The following is a 27765-nucleotide window of genomic DNA, read 5'->3' on the forward strand; positions in this document are numbered from 1 at the left end:
AAAGATGTTATTTTTCTTTCACATGTAAAATGTTCCTCTTGGAAAGGTCATTTTAATAATGCAGAACATTGTGAGAGAGGGGCTTTTGTCTAATTCACTGTTCAGGATGAATTTCATTCCTGCAAGGACCCTGATCACAGCTGCCGAAGCCCAGCAGTGAGAATACACATCTCTCGTCAGACATAACCTTTTATTTTTGTCCCTCCTCCACCACTTGACATGACAGGGTTGGGCTCTGGCTCACACACATCCACAGTTGCAAAATGAAAGGTTATTAAATCAATATTAGCCATTAAGAAGAAGTCACCTCCCTCATCCAAGAAAGAGTCATACTACTGGGTGGCAAAGAACACAATGGCACCTCTCATCAGACATCATTTCATTGGGTTTATTCTAGTTTAATAGATGATTATCAGGTTTGTGCAAGACAGTTACCTCTAGCACAAAGGGGAAGAAAGTAAAATCACAGCAACATATACACACAAAACAAGATACACAAAATAGAGCTAAATTTATATACAGGTTATTAGCAGCTAGACTTAACTTCATTTAGTACATGGCTTTACTGACTACAGTTTTAGGCACAGAGAAGGATTTATCTGCTATGATGAAGGGCCACAATGAATACCTCGTTCCAAGTCCTCCCTGGGCAGAAACTGCTTTACCTAATGAAGATCTAACTCTCACTTCCCACCAGTTGAGGACACAGCCCAGCACAAAGGATGAGAGAACATGATCCAGCTAATTCAGCATACAGCAACTTTAGATATTAAACATCTGGGGTATTTTTAAGTAGGGTGACTTTACAGAGTTATTGAACTGGACTGAATTTCAATGAAACAGTGTCAGGGTATTTTCCCCCCGTTTGCTTAGCATGGACTCTCAGCTGTAAACAACTCAAAGAAGAGCTGGCAAGAAATGATTAGATGTGGAGATTGCTTTGTACGCACTTCACATTCATAATGAAGAATTTGCTTTACCAGGATTTAAAAGCACAAAGACCATGAAACATTTAAATTTACTTATCAGGTTATGTTAATAAATGATGATGCATCATCCACATGTTGGCCCCTATTCCAGCCTGCACTGCAGCACGTGCTTGGGTGTATTTTATGTGACCCCTTGTCTTTCTGATTTAGGACTACAGACTCAGAGCCCAGCAGAACAAGCCTGTGCTTTACTTGCAGCACACAAGCAGCCTTTTTTGTTTCAGCAGCACCTCTCACGTTTGATTATACATGCCCAAGTGCTCTGCCAGCCCAGGAATGGCCACATATTTTAATTACTGATTGCTTATGTATAGAAAGCCTGTCACAATGAGGAACATGATCACTTACCCAGTGAAAAGGCTGAAAAGAATAACTACATAACAGAACCAGCCAGATACCGTAACAACACAATTAAAAATTTAAGCAGCAAGCAGACAATTTAAAAAAAAAACAAAACAAAACCAAAAACCCCCTTAACTTATGAGGCAGGTTGAGAATGACACAAAGGTTTTTCCCTTTGTGACAGCTTCATTTACCAGTACAGCTCAGCAAGTTTGAAATACTTTATCACAAGCACTAAAAACTTGTTTATCACAGTTATGTCAGAGCTCCTCGTCAAAGGGTGTGTCAGTTTCTGCTGTAGCCACCCCTCCTCTTCTCCAAGGTTTATCGCTCAGCTGCTTGGGAGAAGGAGTGGGTTGGTCGAGGCTTTAGAAAGTGCAGAGAATAAGTCAGTTTTTCCCTTTAGAAAAAAATCCAAAACACCGAGAAATCAAACATGAAGGAATAACAACAAAAAAATTGTGAGTTTGGCATTTGATTTTAAAGTGGCTATTCTTGATGTTTTCAGGTAATACAAAAAGGGAAGGAGTTTCAATGTGGAAGGGCAGCTTTGCCATATAAAAAAAAAAAAATCATACCAACACACAAATATACTTTGGGACGATCTTTACCAGTTTGTCTATTGAAAAAAGGCAAAATACCACCAACTTGGACCATTCAGGAATGATGTGCTCTTACATGCAGCTCTCCTGAAACTCCACTTAGCCTGCACAAATTTTGGCTGTAACTTCTGTTATGCATTGGCAGGGCAGAATCAAATAAGGCTGTGAACAGAGGATTATTAGGGCTGTCAAACTACAGGAAGACCAATGACAGTTTTAGAAGTAACAGAAACTTATAATTTGGTAGTACAGTTACTGTTCAAAAAGTAACAGCTCCTTCCCAGGAACCCCAATGTAAAAGACAAGACTTTTGACATACAGGTCTTGCTTTTGGTACAAAGTTAACTTGTTCCTATGGCTTTTCTGCTGTGAGATCCTCCCTGGGACAGAGCAGTTGGGGTCACAGATTGTCGGGAGACTCTTTGGCTGTCAGTGCGAAATCTGGTGCTCGGTGCATATCCTTGAGGCTTTCCTGGTGCCTTTCCCTGGACACGTGGGCTGCTCAGGCATGACCAAGAAGCAGGTGGCTGGGAAGGGAGGGGAGACTCCAGGTGCAGCAGCAGAGTGAGGCAGTCACCCATTCAAAGCCTGGGCTGCTCTGTCCAGGAGAAGGTCGAAGCAGAAGCCACCCTGTGCACAGTGCGGAGTCAAGTGCAGAGAGAGGGAGCAGAAGACCCCACCACTGGCAGGGAAAGAAGCCAAGCCAGATAACACAGACAACAAAAAGTCACAGAAGGGTGTCACCCTGTCAGAAATTTCAGCTGTGACATTATTTTGAGCTTCCACAGACAGACACATGTGGACAGGACAGACAGAGCTCTTGGTTTTGGCTTCAGAAAGAGCGAAAGCAAGATTTGCCATTCAGTTTGCTATGTACAACAATACTGCACTGTACACTTCATTAATGAGATGCTGCCTGCTACAGTCCAGCATTAATTAAATAAAATTCCTCTTAGTCACAAAGAGCAACAGATGAGTATCTCTGTAGGAAGGAGAGCCAAAACCCACTGCTGTACAGGACCCTACATGGAGCCAGTCCTTCTGGGATAAACACAAGTGGCCATTCCACAGTGTCTAGTACCACCCTGGCTTGGCTGAAGCAGAGAACTTTCCCTTTTTTCTTCCAAACCACTTGATCCCAATCCTGTTGGGACTGTTCTAGCACAAAGCTGTGCTATGACTTTCCCCTCACTGCCACAACATTTCCATCCAAGTTAAGCAGTCTCTTTCAGCAGTCCCAGTTTCCGGAGTGCCTCTCTCCTGGCTTCTTCAGTTGAGCCACGGCCGGAAAACTTCACCGTTATCCCTTGGGATCGAAATCCTGAAGGTCTAGGCAGCGAACCCGACCTCCTCCGCATGTCCAGGCTTACACCAGGTTGTTTATAATCATTACAACTCTCTTCTGTGTTCTGCTGTGTGCTGCTGACTTTGTTAGTGGCAAGAGCCACCTCTGGTTTGATTGTTACAGTTTTGCCCATAGGAAGGAAAGGGCTGGGCTCGCTTTTTAAAATCTCATGGATGTTTTGATATCCATTGGTAACAGCCTCTGCCTGCTTGGGCTGCACATCACGCTGCTGAGTGCTTGGGGCATGGTCCACTTGGTCCTGAGCTGGCTTTCCCTTAACTAGGCCAAGTTTTGTCAGGGCTTCATAGCGTGTTTGCTCTGAGGAGAGATCCCGTAAAGAAGAACTTCTGTTACGTGACAAGAAATCGTTTTTGTGCAGCTTTTCCTCCAGTTCAGCTGCCAGAAGGGCTCCCCCATTGATGTTGGCCAGCACCTGAGCCCGCCGCTCCTGGACGTTAACCGCTGCTTTGGAAATCGTCTCGCTGAATTCCTTGCCACTGACATTTGTTATGTTGATGTTGCTTGGGAACCGGTGCAGTTTGGGGGCAGGGGCAGGAGGGTGCTTGGGTGCCGTGAAATAATCACCGTTGGCTACGGGGACTTTCTTCCTTTCGGAATTCCCTTCCTTGAGGGCACCAGGGAAGCGCGCCCGGCTCTCCGCCTGCTGCTCACAGATCTTCTGGGCCATGATGAGAGGAGTGGGGATGGAACGGAGCAGCTTTGGGTGCTGCACTGGAGGAGGGGGTGGAGGAGGAAGTGTCTCTGACACCGTTGGTGGTGGTGCAGGGGGGTTTGGGGGAAGGTCAGCAGGTACAGCTGGCTGAGGGCTCTCGGCTCTCCGGGTAGTATCCAACACTAAAAGGCAAAGCAGCAGAGATGTCATTAAGTCTTCACACAGAGCAGAATGCAAAACCTTCTTTTAGCATCATTTCTCCCCTCTCCCTACCTTTCCAACTCAACCTCAGCCCACATAGCCAGAAGAAACTATAACTGAGCTCCCAGCAATGGCATCTCATAGGCAGTGCCATAGCTCAAATCACCACATTTACACTGTGTCACTACCTCAGCCCTCTCTCTGCCTCTCATTCAAAGTCTGTGTGTTGCTCCACTGTGCTTCAATGGCTGCTCTTTCATAAGAGTTTTGCAGTTCTTATTTTTTATTAAAACAGCCAGGAGAGGACACATTACATCCCACTGTGTGTACTAGCTGATAGATTCATTCTCCAAACACAGAGAGAACACACTCTACAGGGTGACAAAAACAACATGCCATATGCTATCTTGTCACAAACTCGCTGATAGGAAAGTGTGCCTTTCAGTCCCACAAAAAGTAACACTGAAAACAATCTGCTATCTTAAAACTCTTGGAGAAAATCTTAAGAAGTCTTAGAGAAAAGCAGAGTGTGAACAGGCTGGTGAATACTGTCTGCCTTGTAATGACTGTGCACAACAGTGACAAGTCAGTCTCCAGGCAGAGGACAGAGAGCAGACCAAAAGCTTCATCAGACGCACGAGCCCCATGAGGGACATGGAAAAATTAGAAAAAAAACTTACAGTAGCAGCAAGAATTTCAAAAACCCCAAGGCAAATTAAAATCATAGTCCTTAGAGCTCCTGATGTGTAACAAATTTATCTTGAGGTAGTAAGGAAGGTACAGAATTTCTTTAGCTGTTTCTAAGGAGAACTGGAATAGGTCAGGGCTTGATCAAAGGGAAAACCCACTCTTGCAAGAAACACAACTACCTGGTTCTGTATCTCTGCTGGAAGGGCCTTCATGGTCACTGCTCTCAGGTGTTGACTGTACTAAATCAATGATATCTTCAGTCTCTGAATGACTGGACACATTTTCTTCTGTCGACCTTGGGGACTGACAGTGGATGCCACTGTCACGTAGGGCCATCTCCTCCAAGTCATCTTCTAAGGCATCTATGGTTTCCTCAAAGAACATGAGAACATCCTGTTCTTCATGAGTTAAGTATTTCAAACTTTCATCATCCTGTGAGGAAAAAAAGAAAAAAAACCAGAAAGATGAACACCTTCCCAAAGAGACATTTAGATATTACAGTGCTAGAGGACAAAAAAATTTTTTTAAAAATCCCAAGAGCAGTAACTGGTATACTACATCCTTTAGTTTGGCAAAGAAGTCTTCGTTTGAGTTGTACAGAACAAATTGCTAAAAGATCGTAAAAGCCATAAAAGCTACTATAAAAAAAAAAAAAAGGCAAAATAGCACCCTGCACCTACTGGTGCCTTTGCAAGGGTTAGGATGGCTTCTTCTGGTTCCAAACTGGGATAAACTGTGTTCTGTGTCAGATTCAGGGACAAGGCTTGGGGAACAACATGGGAGGGAAAGGGTGCACTCAGGACAGTCCCAGAAACAGATTGATTTCCTTTTTTGGTCTAGTCCAAAGTGGGACTTGGCTTCTGAAAGCAAAGCTGGAGCTAAGAAGTGTCTCTACCCCCACAGAGTATAAATTATCCAGTTACATGACAGATTACAAAGAAGTAATAGTTAGGAGGGAGCAGGTTTCTAAAGATTTTACCTTAGAGTTACAGAAAGGAAAACCTAAGAATAAATATGAAGATATGCTCCGCAGCAGTATACTGCCTTAGGCTATTTTCTTCAGCAGGAAACAATCCTGTAGACCACAGAAGTGATAAATAATCACTTGGCTTATCCAGTCTTCATTTTCTCTGAGTCACTGCTCTTGATTAACTCGATTAACACATTATCACTATGAGAATGCTGGGCAGTAATGCATTAGCTCTTTTCCCGACACCCTGGGAAACACTCACTTTTCCAGAAGCTTGGAGATGACAAAGAATGATTAAGAAAGGTACTGCATTAAGACAATGGACACAGGAAAGACATTTCCCAAGAGAACTGTGTAAGGTCTGGAATGTAAGTATATATTGTTGAAAAGCAAGAGAGGTTTTCCCTTTTCTGGATTGAATTTCTCCCCTGCCAAGCATATACTGGAAACTTTGCTGTCAGTAACTTAACAAAAAGCACCAAGGACACCTCATTGTATGTGCAGACAGGGTAAAAAGGCTACTTCTCAGTGGAGGGCTGGGAGAATTTAGGTAAATACATAAAGGTATGCAGTCCAAATATTCAAGAGGTAGCCACGTTCTTGCTAGGGCAGCACGACTTGCTTCAAACTCATTGTGCCTGTTCAGATCATCTTACATTAGATTAGACTAAAAAAACCTTCGCACAGCTTTACCTGTTTACTCCTTGCACAAACAAAGCTTTTATCCCCATTCTCAGCATTTAAAATAAGAACAACACAGCTCTGTAGGAAAGTAATGCCTATAGATTAAGAAATATAACGTGCTGCATTGTACACAGTGGCAGCTGGTCTCCAAGCACCTAGAACACTACAGATCAGAAAAGAAAAGCTTTGGGGCTCTTAACTGCCTTCTCCTGTGTGGCCAATAGGACATTTGGTGGGTGGGAAAGATGTACAGAGGTGTGGTTATTTCTAACTTAATCTTACTATCCACAGTGTACTGTCAGAATAAGTAACTTATTCCAGCTTGTAGAAAAACTGCTACAAAGGCTGAAATTTGGATGCCATTTGCCACTGCCTCTTTAAAAGATGAACTTCAAAGGCTGACGTATTCCACAGCTCGCACCCACCACATGTCAGTTTTCAAAGGCCAAGGAAAGTTTTACAGCTGCACTTGAAAAGCAAGAGACAGACAAGCCTTCCTTTTTTGTTTTTTGGTTGTTTTTTTTTTCCTTAATGGATGTTGCAATCTCCTTCCTTCCCCACCCAAATACTCATAGGGCTGCTATGTGTAGTAGGCGAGAGAATGACAGGAAAAGAGCCCTTGTTAGGTAGCCCTGAGCTGGAACTGAACAAGACTCCAAGAACCTTTTGTAGAGGGTGAGCTCACTGCAAGAGCCAGACTTACACAGGCAAAGGAAAAGAAGAGGGGGTGGTGTTTAAGAAGTGCATAGTGGCAACAAATCCAGAGTGTGGTACAGGAATTACTGCACTACACTGTACACCTAAAAAAACTGCTCCCACCTGAGCTTAACTTGTTTAATCAAGAGCAGAGCAAAGAATAAAGCAAGGAAGCAAAGACTTCCAGAAACACTTCCTTCCATCCTTTTCTGTGCTGTAAGACTGAGCATTTTTCCATGCCAGGTAAGATCTGCAGGAGAGCTTTGCCTGATTTAACCATCCCTCATGGATCTTGCTGAAATGAGCAGTGTCCCTTTAGGTGAAGAATCCAAATTGAGTAATCATCCCTTTGTAAACACATTTGTTATAAATGGCATACCAAGATGTGAAAGGCCAACCTCATCTCTGTTAGTACTTCGATCCGTTTCCTCGTGCAGTTTCCCTTCACGATGATCAATGTCACATTTCATCAGGAAAAAAAAAAAACCAAACAAACCCCAAAACCAACATCTCTGGAGAACAGGCAGTGTTAGGTCAGGGCACTGTACTGAGATGCAAGGCATCCAGTCTGGATAGAAACTCCCTCAGGCAAGGCATGTTTCAGTTTGCCAGCCAAGGAAACAATCCCATTTTAGACACACAATCACAGTGGAAAAAAAACCTACTCAGGCTGGTCAAACCAAAGGAGCTCAGAGATGTGAAGCAAGCAGTGACTTGCTTTATTCCCACCTGTATTACTTGTATTATAGTAAAGCCTTCAGAAAGATGGGAGGAACTTTTGTAACTTAACAGGTACCAGTTTTAGCTAAGTTACCAAGTCTATTTGCAATTAATTCATTTGCCATATATTCCAAGTACTGGAACAGCTCATATTCTTTCCAGGCTGGTTTTCCAGGCTTCCTTTCTTCTTGATGAATCTGTGTTTTTCAATAGTCAAAGAAAAGTCTTTTCAGCTACTTGAGTTACTCACCTCAAAGTTTCCATCTATTCCCTACTCTTGATACACAAACACACCTCCCTAAACTAAATCTCACATACACCTAACACTGCAAACTTTAAAACTACTGTTTTACTTACTAAAAAGACAGCCTGAATTTGAAACTTGGTAACTGTGCCTCAGCTTATAATTACATTAAATTAGGAGGATTAAAAAGACTGTTTGGACAGAAGAAATTTGGGATGCAAACAGCTGAAATAGCTGAGTATGCTCAGCTGGCATTAATATTTTAGATCTCTGTGCAGCCAAACATTTCCTGCTTACGCCAAACAGGAAAGAGTCTGTTATAACAGTGTTTGGTATAAAAGAGGAAAAAAAAAAGAAGAGAAAGAAAAGAAGAATACAATCTGTTTCACAGAAAAGATTCCTTGATTCCTTTCCTACCTGTTTAAAACAATGACTTAATATCCAGAGGCCCACAATTTTTCATATACATCTTAAGAAATTCTGAACATCACATCCAGGTCTAAAATCCTAAGACCAGCACAGCTTTGACAGAAACAGACCAGCACAGGAAATCCCAAGACATCTGCAGTGCTTAAAAAAAACCCAAAACCAAACAACCTTCTAAAAACTGCTAAGGAACCAAACCTCAATTAGCAAAACACCAGGAGAATGCCAGATTCAACTGATTTATCAATCACTTGACAGTGACAAAGAATTAATAGGCACAATTCCATGAGAGAGAAGTGACTGGATGTTTCTCAAATGAAGGGAGCAAACTATTCCAATATGAAGTACAAAGGCCAGTGTAGCACCACTTGGGCCGCAGTCTGTTAATAACAAGGCAGTTTTACTTGTTAGAAGGGGTGAAAAGGAAAGCCCTACATGCAGGAACTGTATCAGAACAGGCATAAAAGCTTTAGCACAGAAGAAGTCAAGTACCTCTGACAGGATTTACAGAAAAGGGAGACGGAATGGATTGTACTGCTGTGTTACTGAAGCTGAAAGCAAGTGAATTACAGCTGAGAACAGGAACTACTACACAGGAGCAGACCAAAAAGCCCATTTAGCTCAGTAGCCCTCAGCAACTATGAACACACAGGACAAGGGAGAGAGGTTGGTGGGGGTGTTGCTGTATATTGGATGGATATATCTTTTTCTCCCCTAAATCCTTCCAGTTCCCAGCAATACATGTCTTAAGGACTTCCCAGATGCATCTGCATATTTAACAGCCCTTAATGAGCTTTTCTAGCATGAATTCATCTTATTGTTTGAGCCATGGAAATGACTGGCATTCACAGCATTCTGTGGCAGGGAGTTCCAGAGTGTAACTGTGTGCTGTGTCAAAAAGTGCTTCCTCTACAACCCACTATCTGATGGTTTTGATAATACCATTTCATTTGGTGAAGAAGACTATAATATTGAGTGTTGTTTTCTTCAGTTCACGAGCATAATTGTACCCGTGTGCTTCATAATAGGTAGCAAAGCATATAATCAATAGATCCTAAGTGATGAAACAAATTATCTACAAGTACTTAAAAGATAAACTAGATGAGCTAAAGTCATAAACTGACTAAATTACTCCTAACCTACTTTTAAAGAAAGCAAGCTGAGTATCTACTTAAACCCCAAAGACATCTCTTTGATAAACAAAATAAGGCTGATCAGCTCATAGACATTAAAGGGAAAAAGAAATTGTGTTAGAACAACATTGAGAAAATTGAGGATACATTTCAGGCGAAAGACACTAAATAGTTTCCATAAAAAAATCAAGTAATTTCACACCAAGCTAATTTCTCATGAGAGGGTTGTTGACTTGACCAATAGGTACAAACACAAAATGTCACATACCTTGATTTGAAGCCTTTATGACGTGGCCCCCAAAAATGCACTCACAGATGAACTAAAAAATGATGCTGAGATGAAGTTACTGCAAGGTACCTGCACGATCTGTGACTCCGTCAGTTTAAGTGCCATAAAGAGGGAAAAAATCTGCTATTCAGGGATGCAGATCTCATTCTGGGATATATTAACCAGGGTGATGACATGACAGCACATCCTCATTCAGAACACAGAGTTCAGAGTCAGTTGCTGAACTTTGGAAAGGATGCAGCCAAGCTGGACAGGGTCCAGAACAACGCATGGAATGCTGCGAGTTTAGCTGCACAGGAAGGCTCAAATAATGGAGCATGTTATATTTAAAACAGGAGAGAATGAAAGGGTGGTGGGCAGATGCAGCCCTGTGTGTATTTTAATTTATAAGAAGTTAACCACCCATATAATCACAACAAATCTTCTCTACATGCACTGAAGGTGAGACAGAAGTTGGCTTTCACATTACAGAAACTCTAATACAAGTATTCTGTGAAAAGTAATGGAGTACACAAAAAAAAACCACTCTGGAAGTTCAGGAATGCTTATCAGTGTGGTTTAAAGAGCAGACTTGCCCACCTGCTAGAATAATCTATCCACCAGATCCTGCTTTGATGCAGAATGATGCAGTTTGTGCATAGAGCCCAAACTGCCTTCAGGATCCATATTCTCACTACTAGCACATTTTACAACAAGATCATTCCTTGCTAGAAGTCAGGCTCTTATTTTTCCAAGGCATACGCTTCCAGGTCATACTAACATCAGTTTAAAGCAGATGAAGCATAGCAGAGCTCTCTCCACACCCTGTACGGAATGGCTTCCACCTGCCCCAAGGCAGCTCTATCCATACAAAGCAAACAGTTAAAAATTCTTCTCATTTTTTTGTGCATTGTTATTTGGCAAAGTCCTTGGACAGAGTGAAAGGTCTTGCAGTACAGTAAAGCCTGTGGAGTATCAGTGTCAAGGGGGAAAAACACATTAATTTTATGAAAGGAGTCTTTCTCAGGACTTTCCCTTGAATGTACCTGAAATGCAACTCGGCATCACAAGACTCATTCAAACTGTGAGGAAAAAAGGTAGCAGTGGGCTAACAGACACATGATCTGTCCTTTTCCGAAACCCCTAAATCTACACTGGATTCTCATCAGAGAGGTTGGGGTAAAGAGACACTAGCATGGTGCACTTAGAATGCCAGATCTATTGCATCTGAATTATCTGTACTGATGCAAAAGGGATAAGGATCATAATAATGATTTGTTAGGCTACGAGAGACACCATAACTACAAAACAACCAGGTCACCCCTGAGTTAAATGGCTGAGTGTGTGAAACAAAACACTGAGCCACCTCAGACTACTCACAGCATACTTGCTCCTCATGTCTATGTAACCAATATTCAGAATGTCACCTGTACTATACAAGGGATCCAGGAGTGACAAATTATCTTCAGTGACTGGCTATCAAGTCTTGTTAGAGCCAGAGAGAAAGCCTGTTTGAAAAAATAACAAATCAGAACTAGCAAAATCTCTTTTTTTAGAGTCATGGCCTCTCCCAGTTTAAGCCATCTGATTAGTGTTCAAATGAAATAGTCACTTGAACAAATTCTGGAGGTCACCACTGCCCCAAAGAGAGTGGTGGTGAACTGTGGTATTAACCAAGGATCTGTCTGATCCAAAGGCAAAAAATGAAATAAAAAACACAGTATGATCCACCAAGAATAACAAGAACTCACTATCCCTCAAAGCTATCACTCAGTGAGACATGTTCAGATACAGATGGTAAAGTACTGAAGTTATAGCAACAGATCCAAGGCACTGACATAGCTTATTATCAGTGCAGTTCCAATTAGCACAGCTCACTTCAGGTACAACCAGCACCTCTGCCATGGTTTTCATAGGTAGCACGATTGTCCTAGCACATTATTCACACACAGAAACTAAAGAAGTTACTCATGGCTGAGAATAGATACCCAGTCCAATTACCAGAGAGAAGCACTGAAAGAAGGATTGGCTTTAAGAAGCTGGTCTGTGCCTATTCAGTCAGTGGAACAAGACAAATTGCTTCAAAAAAACCCCCAAGACCTAGTTTTATCTTTGAATTAAGTGTCCTTAAATTGCTGCAACTGTATTTCATGGCAAGTTAATTCTTATACCACATGTCAGGGAGTGTCATTCCAGACTGGGTTTTGGAAGCTAGAATTGCCAAGAACAGAGTGTTTTTGTTTGCCCTCACCCTTGGGTTAGTGCAACTGATTCCATGCATTGAGAAAATACACTTTTCTCAAGTAGATGTATGGATACCTCTCTTTAACAAAGAAACCAAAATATATGTGCAAATTCATGTCCTCATATGTAACAGTTTTTAAGGTTACAAACATTCGTGTGACATGAAGATATCAAGGCATACATTCCTCCCATCTCAACTCAGCCTGCTGTGATAGATTTGGCAGCATAAATCCAGACCTGAATATCTATCATTTCTATGGAAATTCTCCTAAAAATCAAGACAGCACCTTGCTTTCCATAAAAAAAAAAAAAAAAAAAAAATCTGTCTTGAAGGCCTATAGTTGTCAAAGATTAACTGAAAGCACCCTTGTCTAGGTAAGAGAAGCTGAGGAATCTGGCAAAACTAAACTGAAGTGACAACAGCTGACTGGGAAGGGGCCCACATACAGAATTTTAAGACTTTTTTAGCACATGGCAATTAATGTCCATCTCCTAGTCATTCCTAAACTGACAACCAGTTCCCCAGCAAGTGATGCCAGCACAGACACACAGGATGCAGGACCAGCCAGAAGTCAGCCAAACCAGCTGTGAGCAGTCAGCGAAGGCTGAAGCCAATCCAAGTATTTGTCCCTATTATCACAACCCTGGTTTTGTTTGAATTCCACAGATGCAATACAAAGGTTATATTTAGTGACTAATGCAGTTTGACACTGAGAAACTTAAGAGCCTGTTTTTTTTACAATCAGATAGGAAGAAACCTGCAGCAGTACAGGCCTGTCATAAGAAGCACTGTTACACTTCTTTAGTTTGCAAGGCCATTACAAAAACCCAAAATAATCAAAGCCAACCCTGACCTTCCTTGCCATGTCTCTAGGTGAACAGACCCAGGAAAGGGCTAAATGAAGAGGCAGTTAAGTCTTCAGTTGCTTCTGTTTTGGGGCTGTGAAGGTGCAGTGTGCCTGAAAATAGATCCCCTCCTTTCTCAGAATTGGTATAATAAGAAATTCTTTGTCTAAACAAAGTTGCCTATTCCTTTCTTCTCATTAGGCCATCAAAGCTTCTGCATCTTCTGAACTTTTATAATAGAACTACTGAAGCCAGAAGATGAAGTCTCTAGGAGCATATTTTATATATATATATATATATATAAAAAATATATTTTTTTAATATATATAGTATTATATATAATATATACATATTATATATATAATATTTCTATATATATTATATATATTAGCCAGAATTTCCTTCATGTTCAGTTTAACACAGACCCCTTCTCAAATTCAGAAACTGAAATTATGCCTGTATTGAGAAGAGTTTATATTGTCCAACCCTTTACTCCACACATGTGAGCTGTCAGCCTTATTGGACATGCCACCTACTACACTGCTGGAAGAAAAATCATGAAAGGGGATCTGTGGCATCACAGTTAAAACTCGTTGGTACACACTTCACTGTGTTCATGCACAAACTCTAACAAGAGAAATGAAAGGCTCTGTGAACTGCTAATTCACAGGTCTGGTGGGAATTGCCTAAGCCTGCAGCCAAATCTATAAATTACTGCATTACAGGGTAGGAAGGGATTCCAATTCTAGCTGATGCATCATCATATGGGTTATCACATGGCAGGATCTAGTTTTCATTTTCTGACACAGCAGACCCAGGATAAGACTGTACAAACAGACTGATTTACACATTGCTTTGTTATTCAATACTGGTTTTTCCAAATGTCTAGTCTCATGCCTGCTACTGCAGATAAGAATAAAACCCAAGGGGGAACATGATTGACTACTACTGTGATAACCTGGGAAACTAGTGGTAATGAGCAAAATTAACTTGCAATTCTGTTTAAAATTAAGTTGTAATTCTCTAGAAGTACTACTTCCACTGTAATTCTCTAAAATTCAAGCAGCTTTCATAAAATAAACAATATACACTAACTTCCTGAGTCCAAATGGTGTATTTAACCTCCTCCTGATCCTTCACAACTTTTTTCTAGAACAGATCGGAAACAGTTAAGGAACTGAATTCCATAATACTTGTTTTGTGTTTTAACTAGCAACACAAGCTGAAGGATACAGCGTCATATTAACAGTAAGTATTTTCAGTAGAAACAACAAAAAAAGGGAACAGCTTTAGAATTGCCTCCAGGCGTCAGAAAGCTCAGAAAGTAGCACAAAAGCACGAGTGTGTCTGAGGTATACAGATAAATACAGGTTTTGCCACTTACTCTTTCACCGAAAACTACCACATTAAAAAGGAAACTATCAGGGAGGGCAGAAGGAAAGAGACAGAAAGCCTAATTCTATGTCTAAGGCAAGACAGAGATTTAGATTTCCACTTAGAGCAAGCATGTTTACCAGAGTGTTCTTTCCTCAATTAAAAATGGATGCTTTTCAAATGGTCGTGATGATAAAAAAAATATGGAAGGAACCATACCTGCTTTCTAGGCTTAGTCTGTCACAGTACAAAGTGTACTGTTGAGTTCACTGCCTGATTCACCCTGCTAATTGGGAAAAACACAGAAGTGCATCCTACTCCCTCAGTTACTCACTCACGATTTAAATGGCCACACACTCATACTCACTAATGCGAGGATGGCTTTGTTTATGGTGACATATTTGTTACTCATCTAATTAAGGTAGAATAAGCTGAGACCTTTATTCAGGAGTGTCAACAAAGAGATTAAGCAAAAAGCAGCATGTAGAACAACCACTATCCTTAAATTCCTTCATGAGCTATTTAAAAAAGCAAGGGCAGAGCAGCCCTTACTGCCACTCCCGGCTCTCTGGGAGGAAGGGCTGGAGAGTAGCACTCTCCAAGCTCTCAGAGACAATCAGACCAGAATAACAAGCTGTTGTACCAAAGCTCAGAAGTTATTTCTGGCCTTTGAGTTTAACAACTGAGACAACACCAGCAACCACTTAGGATTAGAAATGGCAAAAATCAATCTTAATAAAACAAAAATCGCGTGATGTGGACAGAGCTATTAATGTAATCTGTATCACTAAGCACAAGGCTCATTAAACACTTACCAAGGCAAGATTTCTGCACCTAGCTTGGCTGCCACGATTCTCCACAGTGCCAGCCCTCTCCATGCTCCCATGCATGTGCTCTGGAGAGATTTCAGATGCCATTTCAGGAGAATCTGCCAGGAGATTCCTAGGCATCACACTTTCTTGACTGATTGATCCCGATGCAGCACAGAATGCCATCAGTGTGTTACGTGGGGCTGCTTGCTTTCTTCATGACTGGAAACAGAGAACAACGTGGTCTGGTTAGATCTGCTTGTTAAAACACTTGAAAAGGAATTGAAAATAAGTGGCAAAAAAAGATCCCACACAAGTTAATAAAAGGCATATCTTTTTGCCCTGGAACACATCTACCACTTTATGGGCACCTTTTAAAAAACTGGTTTTATTCAAAAAGATGACTAAAAATCCAACACAGAAAGGTTCTGTACCCCATCTCTCATGCTTCTAAACCAGATGTCTATGGTCAGTTAGAAGCAAGGACCCTGCATAAATCCTTGTCCTACAAATTCAGTTTGTGTTTTCCATTATGACACATCATTAACAGTAATAAAATCCCACTGGCTGAGATACCAACTGGCCCAGCTCAAGTACCTTTATTTGGTTTTAAACAAGAATTCTATTTATGGGATCACATGAGGGAAACAGAACCCTGTTCATTTCCTAACACTGCTGCAGTTAACTTGTGTTACTGAAGCAGCTCTATGCCGCCTGCTTCTGGTGAAAGATCCGTGAGCAGAACTTGGTGCCACTTTTGCACCAGAGCATAACAAATTACATTTTAAAGCTTCAAGAGCTTTTATTTCACTCAGCCATGAAGAAACAGTACTTGTACATTTGGAAGACACTTACTGAAACAGACGCATGCACCAGCACTCACTGGAGCAAAATCCCCCAGTTTTTTAAGCTTTCCCAATGTCCAGTTCTGTAAAACCTCTCTGAATTATTGTCATCTCCCCAAGCACTCTGGCGGAACTTTTCTTTTCAAGGACACAAACGCAAAAGTCATCTCAGTGCACTAACAGCATGAACGGGGGTAAGCGAAAAGTAGAACCTAGCTCATTTCTCACTCCAATACATTAAACCACTCTCTGCAATGAGAAATTGCCTTGCTTGCTAAGAGTCCATCTTTTCACCCACCCTGCCTGTGACCCGTGAACAGCAGTGACACATTCCTCCAAACAGCTGGTTCTGAGGTACCATGTCATATGCAACCAGCTGGGAACTGGACACCATTCCCCTGACACTGCACAAATTAAATGAGATGGTCCTGCTTCCCAAGTGCTTCTCCCTTTATTACGGTTCAAGAGGCGACACGAGAAGCAAAGTCAAGCCTGCATTTCCAATTCAATCGGATTACTTCTCCTTGCTCCCCATGGCTGTGGGCTGAGAAACCAGAGCCTTCTGGTAAGCTGATTAGTGTTTCATAGCAGTGAGATAACATCTGCCAATACTGAGCAACAATTCCATCCCGCTGAGCCCTCCTCCCAGGAGAGGGCTATGACATTACCAGAGGTGCACTGCCTGCGCCGCAGCACCAACGTGTCCTGTGGGAAAGCTCCCACACAATGTAGCTAGGCTGCAGTCCAGCAAGTCTTGGAAGCACACCCATAATCCAGAGCACTGGCATGCCACAACAAAAACATCTCATAGCCCTTCTTATGAACATTAGGTCTAACGATCAAATTTAGCCTTGCTTTTAACAAAAAGAACATTCTTCCTTTTTTCTATTAATAACTTTAGCTACCAATGATACAATGCATCCTCAGGATAATGGGCTAAGTGATGCCCAGAGGTAGAAACATGCTTGTGGTCCTGGTTTTCAGACTCGCGGGACAGGCAGACGCAAGAGCACTGAGGCAGCTGCTGTACTGCTGGGTGCTGCAGAAAGCTAAACAGGAAAAGAGCAGCCTGAGCATGGAACATATCCTGCAACAGCAGCTTCATCTACAACAAACCCTGTGGTGCTGAAAAGCCGCACACAAACACACCCACACAAGAAAATCTATGCAATTTTTGGAAACCAATATTATCAGTGAAAATCTTGACACCTCTGAAATTCACAGAAAACTCCCACTGACTTCAGATTTCATCCTATAACTGTCAAGGTGACGTTCAGATGGAAAAGAGAGACCAGCAAGAGGTGAGTACTACTACTAATCCAACAAAAGGCAAATATTATTTCTCATCAGCACTTTTTAAGTTGCAGCATCAAATTTTTATCCAGGTGTCCCAAATATAAACGGAACATCCCATGTTTGTTCAGTCCTTCAGTGATGCTATAGACAACTATATGTAAGAGATTTCTAGAATTACACTCTATACTATGAACATTTTATGGACTATATTTTGAGAGGTCACAGCTACAGATTACAATAGATAGCACAAATGAGACCCACATTTAAAGACTAACCAGAAGAAGATATTAATCCAAGTTACCAAGAAACCAATCAAGAGGCCCAAATTTTGAGAGAGAAGTATTTAAGAGTACTGTTCTGCTTTGTCCAACAGCAATATCTTAGTTTAACCAGGACTAAGTTTCATGGTGGGCTATCTGCATTCAGGAGAGCAGGAATACCCAGATTCAGCAGCAATAAACATTAAAGCCATGAATTCTAAATAACAAGTAGCTCTGGTCCCAGCAAGCTCCCATTACTCATTCTGGAGCTCCAGTTCAGATGTTTCACAAAGCTCCTGAACAATGACTAAAGGCAGTGAGTGCGACTGGTTCAGAGAGCCACCCACACAAGAGCCAGTATCAAACATTACAGCACTGGTCCTGCTTTTGTGTTGGAAGCTGTGGCTTCTTTGGGAGTTTTACTCATTTCAGAAAAGCTTGAGAGCTGTGCAATAACCTGTGAGCCTGCAGAAAAGGTGTGGGGGAAGATTTTTTTTTCCCCCTCTTTTACATCATCTTTAACACATCAAAGGTATATGTCAATAAAATCATAATCCATTCATATACATTATTTTTTCTCCCCTTCACTCTGTTTTTTATGCTTTGAGAAACTCCTACACCTTTGTACAGTGCCTAGAGCAGCAAGAGCCGATGTGAGGCTGCCTGGCACTGCTACAATAGGTAGAACATGTTTTACAAATTCCCCTTCTCACCATGGTTAACACTGAAGTCCCTTCACCCTTTTTATGTCATCACTATTAAGTGAAAGACTTTATGGATTTAAAATAGAAATAGTCAAGAATCTAATGAATTTCCAGGCCCCACTGTCTGTTTCAGTAGGATTGCCACAGTAACAAGCAGGGTTCAAAAATAAGGTAACCTAGCTCAGAGAAAGCAGGAGCAGCAGGACAACAGGCGGCTGTTCCTCCTGACCTTCAGAGACGCATTAAATATGAAAGTTGCTTGCAATGGGATTTGTTGTTCAGTCATTGTAGCTGGGTATTTTTCAGCTTGGCTTAAGAGATGTGTGCCTGTACCATTAGGGATTAATAATAAAAAAATATCAGACCATGACACAGGAGCGCAGAAGTGTGACAGGAGCAGTACTATTTGGAGAGAAGATCCCAGATATTAAACCAGAAAGGCATCCTAGAGCAGCTATGATTCTATCATCTGAGGCAATCACTTGGTTACACTAGAGATAGCCTTCATGAGATATTTAAAACAATACAAGTCACATATCATGCATGTTTTTCAGATGGCAGAAGGAGGAAATTGAAAGATTCTAAAGTTAGCACTGAATTTCACCTCCAAAGATTTAATTTTGCTTTGACAGAGGCAAATAATTCAGAGAGATTGTATTAAGTTCCCATCAAAGATAAGGTGCAGTCTGTCCTTTCAAAAAGGATATTTTTATAGTTTTGCTGACTAAGGTTGCTTCTTCACTGAAGCTCAATGTTAGCATTTACTGTTTCTATAGTAGCAGGAGATTGGAAGAATTTTTTATTAACAATCCTGTTTGAAGACTAGCTTAATAGGCAAAAGTATCAATCCCACAAAAGTGCAAGACATTTAAATGCTAAAAATCAACTGCTACGTAAGCCAGAAGCCAAAAGACAGCAGACAGCACCACGCCATTAACTGCACAACATACTTAAGGTGAGTTGACAATTTTTAGAAAATTATCATACATTTTTAAAAGGGCACAAGATCAGTCTGTCCCTTTCACTATACATACAATTTCTAGAACACTAATTGCACGAAACATTTCTCAAGATAGATTTCTAAGCCTTGAGTGTACTGAGCATCACACACACTTTGTTCTTAACCAGCTCTTTTCTCAGTGATTCAACTGAAACAGAAGAAGTGGTCAGTGAACTTCAAGGTTGGTTTAATCTGTCAGCTGTGTACAGACACAGCAATGCACACACTCAGCTCTGCACACACTGTCAGTCACCTTGCACTCCATGGCAATGGTTGAGTTTGGAGAGTTAAGCATCTGGAAAAAACATCTGGAAATATTCTGTGGTCATTAGAAGTGTTCCTGTGGGATGGGTTCTATAAAAATGATGGTACAGGGGCAGACTGGAGACCTGTATCTCTATCAGCCTCTGTCAGTTGGCAGCAAAGCAGTAAAACAAGGCAAAGGAGAGTAGGAATTCGTTCAGATTCCTGCGTGCTGTGGTCAGGAGACCACAGGGCTTCCCAAAACAAGTCAGGTATTTGTGTCTAATAACGTCATGAATTTTTCCTTGTATTAAGTGCTCCTGCAACATACCTTTGAACCAGCTGTACAAGACCAGAGCTGAACAAAACCAGCTGGCCCATGACATGTCTTTACTGAGCCACTGCTGTTCCGAACTCCTCAAAACTGATGGTTAGTTATGGTGGACACATTTCCTCCTTCTGAACAGGGCTAGCAGCAACTGAATTCTTCTACCTCCTTCAGTATGTTAAATACTGAGTAAATGCTTGAGCTTTAGGGGTAACCCTACTCTTGTGATACACAGTAAGATTGAAGGTTTCTGGTAGACGAATAGACTAAGTAACAGTACTACCTACAGAGGCCAAACCTCACAGGCAACTTGACTAATTCTAGGAGTACACAGGATAAACTGATGAGGTTTTGCTGAACACATAAAATCCCCACAGAATCAGACAGTAAATTTATAAGTTGTTTTTACAGAAAGAAACAAAACAAAACTGAAGTAACAACAGACAACAGCTGATGTTTAGGAACCAAGGCAAACCAAAACTGGCCAACATGGTTAAATTCTGACTTTTCTTCTCCACATCGTAAGCATAGAAGCTTATGATAACATTTAGTATGATTCACAGTCTTTATCTGCTCATGAAAAATCCTGTGTGTTCGGAACAGTCATGGCTATTTAACATCCAGCAACCTGGAAATGTCCCTGCCCTTGTTTAGAGAGGGACTGTCACCACAGTATGGCCAGACAAATAGAAATGCTGACCATTAACAGAACAAAAAAATACACAGACACAGAATCCATGATAGTAAGGTCAGCTAAATGAGAGCCAGGCCAACAGCATTTTTATAGACACTTCCTTGGACATCAATATTGATTTGCAGAACAGGTGACAAGTACGACTGGATAATGTTTAGCCAAGTGTGAACTCAGGGGGCTCTCATGGCAGCCCATCACAGAGATGCAACTACATCAAAGTAATTATAGAGTGACAACAATCATGCAAGAGTCCCAGAATTCAATGGATGTAACCCCGATATTTTGTCTTAAATTTTCTGGTTTCTGTGGCACACTTGTGACAATTCAAACTTTCCTCTAGAGGCTGGGGAGCTACAAAATCCGTTAGTTTTAAAGTTAAAAACAAAGATTCTCTCAGTCCTCTAAATCTGGAGCCTCAAGAAACACACTGAATGTCATTCATACAACTCACACTAGAATTTGTGAGAGCTGCCAACAGTGAAATAACTAATCCTGTGTACATACATTTCTGAAAGAACTAGATGGGAAAGGCACCCATTCAGTAGAACTTAAATCTGTCTGACTTCACCAGGACATTCCATCACATGCTTAAATGGTTGGGTGAATTGGATCTCAAATTAAATGTAGGAACCACTTAAAAAGAAAGGAAACAATCACAAACCAACGTTTTCATCACCTAAGTAATAACTCAATTACTACACTGAATTCTCCACATCATGCTTTGCCCAGAAACAATGCCTAAGGTCACACCATGTTAATCCAAGCCTGAAGACACCAGAAAATGAGGATTCCATACTGTGTGCTTCATTCTTAACTGGTTTTTCTAGATTTTCAACAACAGCCTTTTTACTGTTTTGAGACCCTATACATTAGACACTTTGTTACCTACAACCAAGCCAACCCAAGGGCATAGCTCATCAGTACTCACACATACTCCTCTCTGCAGTGTTTGGGAAATGATCCTTCTTTTAAGGCAGTGGAATACCAATGCAAGTTTTGATGATGCTAAGCACATTGATCCACCCTCAAGACAGAATTTATTGGGGTAAGAAAAGGCATATGCCCACACATCTTTGCCTTTTCCCTTGCAAATAAACTCTGTTCCCAGTGCACTACAACAGCAACAGCATCAGCTGAATCTCGATGCCCAAAATGAAGGCCAGTGGCAAAGGCTCCTAAGCAACATCGTGGAATAAACCACCAAAGATCCCTGAAGTGCTCACATTCCCCACATGTTTACAGTGGCAGAATCCCTTCCTGCCCCAACTAAAAATAAAACTACAGCCAGTGACAAGTAGTTACTTTTCTTTAGATTAGGGTCATACCTAAGGATAATGATAAGGCTCTCAGTGGGACTCTCTGGTTGAGATTTGATGACCAGTAGCTGCTCAGTGGGAGAATTATGAGTGATACCCAGGGCTGCTTAGTCCAGTCCTATATGGGGCTTTAAACACATCCAGGTGACGGCTGAGCTCTTCTCCGACTTCAAACGTCCTTACGCAAATTTCAACAAGGAAAATGTCCCATTCTTTTCAAGTTACTCTTTTTAAATCTCCCCTGTTAACATCAGGGTGGTGCTATCTGTGACAGCCAACACTTTAGAACCATGAAGTGTACATAAACAATTTCAGGCACAGACGCCTCTGTAATTAGTCAACTTCTGTCTTGTTACAGGTGCAGCATTGCTGGGGTTTAGGGTTTCATTATGTAACTACTGCTACAGTCATAGCAATGGTGAGCCAAATCCTGTTTTACAGAGTATTTAGGATAGCAAGACAATTTTCAGCCCCAGTAAAGCTGTGTCACAGTCTCAAAACTGGATTTTAGGCTGCTTTCCTATGTTTCCTTTTGTGACTGCTGTGCTGCTGTAGGGAAGAAAGCAGAGGACATCTGAAGCACAATGCAGGGGTGTTTACTTTAAAAATTAACTTATTTATGGACATTTCATTCCTATGTAAGTACATAAAGGTCTGCCTGCCCAAGTAAACAAAGCTGAAAACAGCACTGGCAAAACAGAGCAATAACGTCTTGGCCCTGGACTTTACTTGGTACAGGGATAATCCATACACATCCAATTGAAAAGAATATATTTAAGCAGTTAGTTATACTGGAAATTAAAATTACTTGGTTTTATTTTTTAATTTAAAAAAAGGAGGAGGGAGGACTTGGTAACAGTAACAGCCTGTCTGGCTGGCTTTGAAAGCCACATTCATATGCTCATTTATTTTCATGCTCCAGTATTTCAGAAGGTCAGTCAGCCTGAGACTTGTCAACTGCTCAGGAGTTAAGTTGTTCCAGTTACTATATCCAACCAGCAATCTGTCTGCCAATATTCTTGGTTAATATTTCTCTCAGAGGCATGCAGAGAAAAAGCAGCTATGTCTAACAGAAGAGTTTTACTACTGACAAAACAGAGATGCAATAAAGAATCTCCCTGCTCCTTTCTAATGCCAGGCGTTACTTGCACTTCCAGTCACAAAACTTCATTTTACTCATTACTCTCTGTAGTAAAACCCCCAAACAAATCCTTGATAAGAAAGACACTGCTGGGAAAATCTATTCAATTTCTGAGAAATAAGTAACATCTTCATTTCTTAGAGACCCAACCAAGCAACTACCCCCCCCCCCCTTTTATTGTTTAAACATCAGCTCCTCCCTTATACAACAGTAATTCCTGCAAAGGCACGAAAAAAGCCACAATCATAATTCTTTAAAGTAGTACCTGTACAAGGAAGGCCATCTGCAATACTGCATTAGTCAAGGATCTGTGGTAAAGTCTTAAAAGAATACCTTTTTATTAGCATAAGCCAGAAATTGCAAAAGCTTTTAAAGCTAAGACTTAATGCTTTAGGGTTTGCAAAGAAGTCTTTCCTTGTGTGCCCTTCATAAAAGGGAGGGGAAAGGAAATAACTGTTACATTTCTGATACTTGTTATAAAATCCTTGCAAAATGTTTAGAAAGATTCGGACGAGGCTGTCTTATCTCTTTCCTATTTCATCTTGCATGCTTATTACAACAGGAATCATCTCTTGCTACACCCATGCACAGGACCAAGCACTACAGAGCTCCACTTCCAGCAACCGCCTCTCGCTGCCACACTAAAACAAAAACTATTCAGGAAACATGCCCTTGAGATCCCGGATTACTGAAAATCCCGAGAGTGTTTTTAAGGCTGTGCTTTCTCTTTACACGCACTAAACCTTCCCAGAACCACCTAAGATTAAGATCTTAAGAAGTACCAGCCATCGCACGCTCACCCTCTCCAGATGGAAAAGGCACCTGACGGGGGAAGGGGGAAAAGTATCCTGAACTAGAATCTTCTACTGTTTACACCAACAGTTTTTCCACTGGAACCTTAAATTGCAGACAGTCGGAAAGCAAAGAGGAGGCAGGCACAAGGCAGCTGTTCCCCATCACCCTTAGTCAGGCAGGAACAGCATACATCGAAGTTTTACGGTTATCAAACCTTTACTTAAATATATTTTCTTAAAGTTGCGGATTAGCAGAAGCAAATTTTAGGTTATGATAGGGAAGAACAAGAAATCCACAGGGGGAAAAAAATTCTTAATACTCAGTAGTGGGAAGCCAAGCCTCACACACGGCAGGGCAGCAGTTTGCTGACAGTTTTTCTGCTCCCCGCCTGTGTATCCAAACTAACCCAAGCCCAAAGGCGCTCTGCGGGGCTGTGCCGGTCCCTGTCCCCGGTCCCGCCCGGCGCCCGGAGCCCGCGCAGCGCACGGAGCGCCCGCCGTCCTGGCCGCCGCTGCTCTTGGAACAGGAGGGAAGAATAATTAAAAATCCATTAGTGAGTAATAAGAGCAACGCCGAAGCATTCCCGTGGCGGGCTGACAGGGGCGCGCAGCTCCGCGGCCTCTCCCCGCAGCCAGACCGAGCCGGGGGCAGGCGGAGCGGTGCGAGCTCATCCCCTCACGCCAGCGGACCCGACCCCCGGCGGAGACGAGTCCGGGAGCCGGGTGGGAGCGAAGACCCCCTCGGCCGGGGGCTCGCGCAGGGCGAGGGGAGCCCCCGAGGAGGTGGCGGCACTCACCATCTTTGGGGTCCGCGCCTCTCCCGGCCGAGGGCGGAACGAGCCCGAGCGAAGGGCGGGCAGGTGGCCGGAGCAGCGCCGCTGGCTCCGCCGAGCAGCCGCCCCGAACTCATGCGCACTGCGCCGGCCGCCACCCACGGCGGGCGGATAAAGCGGCCGGGCGGCGGCCCGGCTCCGCCTCGCCCGGGCGGGACCGTCGCCTTTGTCCCGGCGCTCGGGGCAGGGCGTGAGGGAGGGAGTCGTCCCTCCCGAGGGGCGGCTGTGGTGCGGTCGGGGCTGAGGGGCTTCTCTGCCGCTCTGCCCCTCTGCCCCGCCCCAGGAGCGGACCCCGGTGTGTTGGAGCTACGAAGTTCGTCAAGGGTCTGGAAAATCTCACTCGTGAGGAAAGAGGGAGATGGGCCTGATCAGCCTTGGGAAGAGGTGACTGAGAGGGGACCTCATCAGTGTCTTATCAGTATCTAAAGGGAGGGTATCAGAGGATGGACCAGGCTCTGCTCGGTGGTGCCATCCAGTAGGACAAGAGGCAGAAACTGATGCTCAGGAACTTCCACCTGAACATGAGGAAGAACTTCTGTCTTGTGCAGTGACCAAGCATTGAAACAGGTTGCCCAGAGAGGGTGCAGTCTCCTTCACCAGAGATATTCCAGAACTGTCTGGACAAAATCCTGTGCTGTGTGCTCTGGGATGGCCCTGCTTAACCACTGTGGTCCCTTCCAACCTGACTGATTCTGTAATTCTGTGTCGGGGATATGGGTCTCCACAGCCACCCTGTGAGGGCAGAGGGCTGGGTGCCATGGTGGGCACACTGGGAGAGGGGACAGTGACACCTTTGACTGCCGCAGAATCTGGAGGTAAAACCTGCCCTAATAATGCCCAGGGAAGTTGTGGATGCCCCATCCCTGGAAGTGTTCAAGGCCAGGCTGGATGGGGCTCTGAGCAACCTGGGCTAGTTGAAGGTGCCCTTGCCTGTCGCAGGAGGTTGGAATCGGATGGTCTTCAAGGCCTTCTTATAACCCAAACTGTTCTATGGGGCATAAATTATGTTGGATCTGGTATCTGAGGGGCTTGTCCCTCCACTAAACTACTGAGAAATGGTGAAGGTAAAAGAAGAGAAAAAGCTACTGTCACAACTGCCTGAGTCTGCTTCCTCAGTGGAGAAAAGGTTTGCATGCCTTGTTAATCTGTGCCACCCATATATTTAACAGCTCAATAACAAATATTGCTTATTTGTACTCTTATTTATTACTAATATATCGTCATACTCACAAGTATTTATCAGGTGATCGTGTCCTCTCCCTCCTTCATTGTGCAAGGCCACAGCAGCCAGCAAATTGACAGTTTGACTTATATTATGCTATAAAAATTTCAAGCTGCTCTCAGAAATCATTATTTTTCACCCATGCTGTGGTGGCTGAACTATTCCTAAAGCAAGAAGTTCCTCAAAGTATGGCAGATGGAAATGTTTCAAAAAGATGTGACCCTACCCAAATAAATGGTGTAACAGAACAGGGAAGGGGGAGCTGTGCAAGGTGGATCAGTGAGGGTCAACAAGGTAAGGCCAATCCTAGTCTATAACTTCTTTTTCAAGTATTCTCCAAAGCTACAGGAGCAGTGTCCAGGAGGAAAGCAAATGATTGAGACTCTAAGAAGATATTTACCTTATGTAATTTTTGGTTATGTTAAAGCTGGTGCCTAATCTAAGCTGTTTGGTCATTCTACAGCCAAGAGAGAAAGCGAATTTCCACTTTCCACTAGGTCAGGTTGGACAAATCACATTGTGAGGAAACATGTCTCTAGTTGTTGTAGCGGTGAAGCCTGACCAGAGTCCTATGTGTCTCTCTTGACTGGGGGACAAGTTTTGAGTTTGCTGATGTTAGGCTAAATGAATCCCACCTTTCTCTTTTATTCTTGGCTCTGGCAACAACTTGATACAGGATCACATGCCTGTCCTGTGTAACAACTGTTACACAACAGCACAGGAGAGGAAATTTCCTTATTTCATCAAAGAGCAAAGTGGGAGTGGTGTCTACAGCATATAGCATGGACACCCCAGCTAAGGAGTGCATCTCTGTTCTGGGAACATTTAATTCAAGAATTAAAGGCAAGTGTGTACTTTACCAATTTCCAGTGTGGGAACATCAATACACAGATGGAGAGTGCTTTGAGATTCATCAAGGTGGAATGTTAGATAACTTCAATGTATTATATGCTAATTCAACCTGCCTGAGCTAAAATTCTCCTTAATAAGTAGGACATCACACTGAGGAAGATTTTACAGTTCCAGGGCTTTATCAGCTCCACAGTGCTATTTTCTTTATTTCTCGATATACTCTCATCACCTTGTAATATCAGATGTAGTCTCACATTAAAAATGTGCCCTATCAACGTTTTTCTACCCCAGGTGTGTCCAAAATAATTTTTTTCCTTTTGATCATCATTTGTATGTTTTTTCCCTCTTTCCTCGTTCTTCAACATTACTGATTGCTAATCCTGGCACCGAGTTTATTCTAGGACTGTGTTGACACTGTGTGTTGACACATTCTGTCCTGAAGGTGGGGAAATTTATGGAGCACAGTTCCAAGTACACAGCCCATTACTGTGTATTATAGAGAACTTCCCTCCTCTGCTCGGTGAAAACTTGTTATACCAGTTTAAAAATATGTGAGGTATGCATCTCCTTCCTCCAGCATTAATCATTAATTAACATGTGATACTGACATTTCTGGTTGCTACTTAATGTAGCAAAAACAGTATTTTATGCGCGTTTCTAATTTCTTCTATCATACTCCAGCATCAGTGGAGGGTGACACATCCAGCTGTCAGTGTCAGTACACTGGTAATGCTGCCCAAAACAGAGCTGCGAGAACAAGCCCATGTTTATAAAACTCCTCTTGCCAATCTGACTCCTCTGCCTTGTGTTACAGGCCAAAATTCATGTTTCTTCTCACAGAATGTGCTCACTGTATTTGCTACTGCAAATAGCTGAGAGTAGACAAACTGAACTAAACAACTGTGATCAAAGAGGATTTTATTCACCTGTTTTGGACTTTTTCACAAATAGTTTGCATTTTGGGTCTGTCTTTTCTTTTTC

The 27765-nt window shown here is 42.4% G+C and overlaps 1 protein-coding gene across 1 annotated transcript; it reads right to left on the minus strand.

Annotated features, from left to right (window-relative positions):
- Positions 1-367: 367 nt before the first annotated feature.
- PROSER2 (proline and serine rich 2) lies at positions 368-24812 on the minus strand. Its single transcript, XM_032106892.1, has 4 exons — positions 24675-24812; positions 15263-15478; positions 5022-5274; positions 368-4133 (listed from the first exon to the last, which is right to left on the minus strand). Exons 2-4 carry the CDS (start codon positions 15440-15442, stop codon positions 3148-3150), a joined length of 1419 nt encoding a protein of 472 aa, XP_031962783.1. The 5' UTR covers positions 15443-15478; positions 24675-24812; the 3' UTR covers positions 368-3147.
- Positions 24813-27765: the final 2953 nt, after the last annotated feature.

Source organism: Corvus moneduloides, chromosome 4, assembly GCF_009650955.1.
Source record: "Corvus moneduloides isolate bCorMon1 chromosome 4, bCorMon1.pri, whole genome shotgun sequence".
In the NCBI taxonomy this organism is placed as follows: Eukaryota; Metazoa; Chordata; class Aves; order Passeriformes; family Corvidae; genus Corvus; species Corvus moneduloides.

Excerpts from the sequence above, each read along its gene's own strand:
- PROSER2 (XM_032106892.1), bottom strand. The coding sequence starts at position 15,442 with ATGGCATTCTGTGCTGCATCGGGATCAATCAGTCAAGAAAGTGTGATG. Across the intron at positions 5,275-15,262 it reads GGTGCAGAAATCTTGCCTTG|GATGATGAAAGTTTGAAATA; the intron begins GTAAGTGTTTAA and ends TTTTCCTCACAG. Across the intron at positions 4,134-5,021 it reads CAGCAGAGATACAGAACCAG|TGTTGGATACTACCCGGAGA; the intron begins GTAGTTGTGTTT and ends TTTGCCTTTTAG.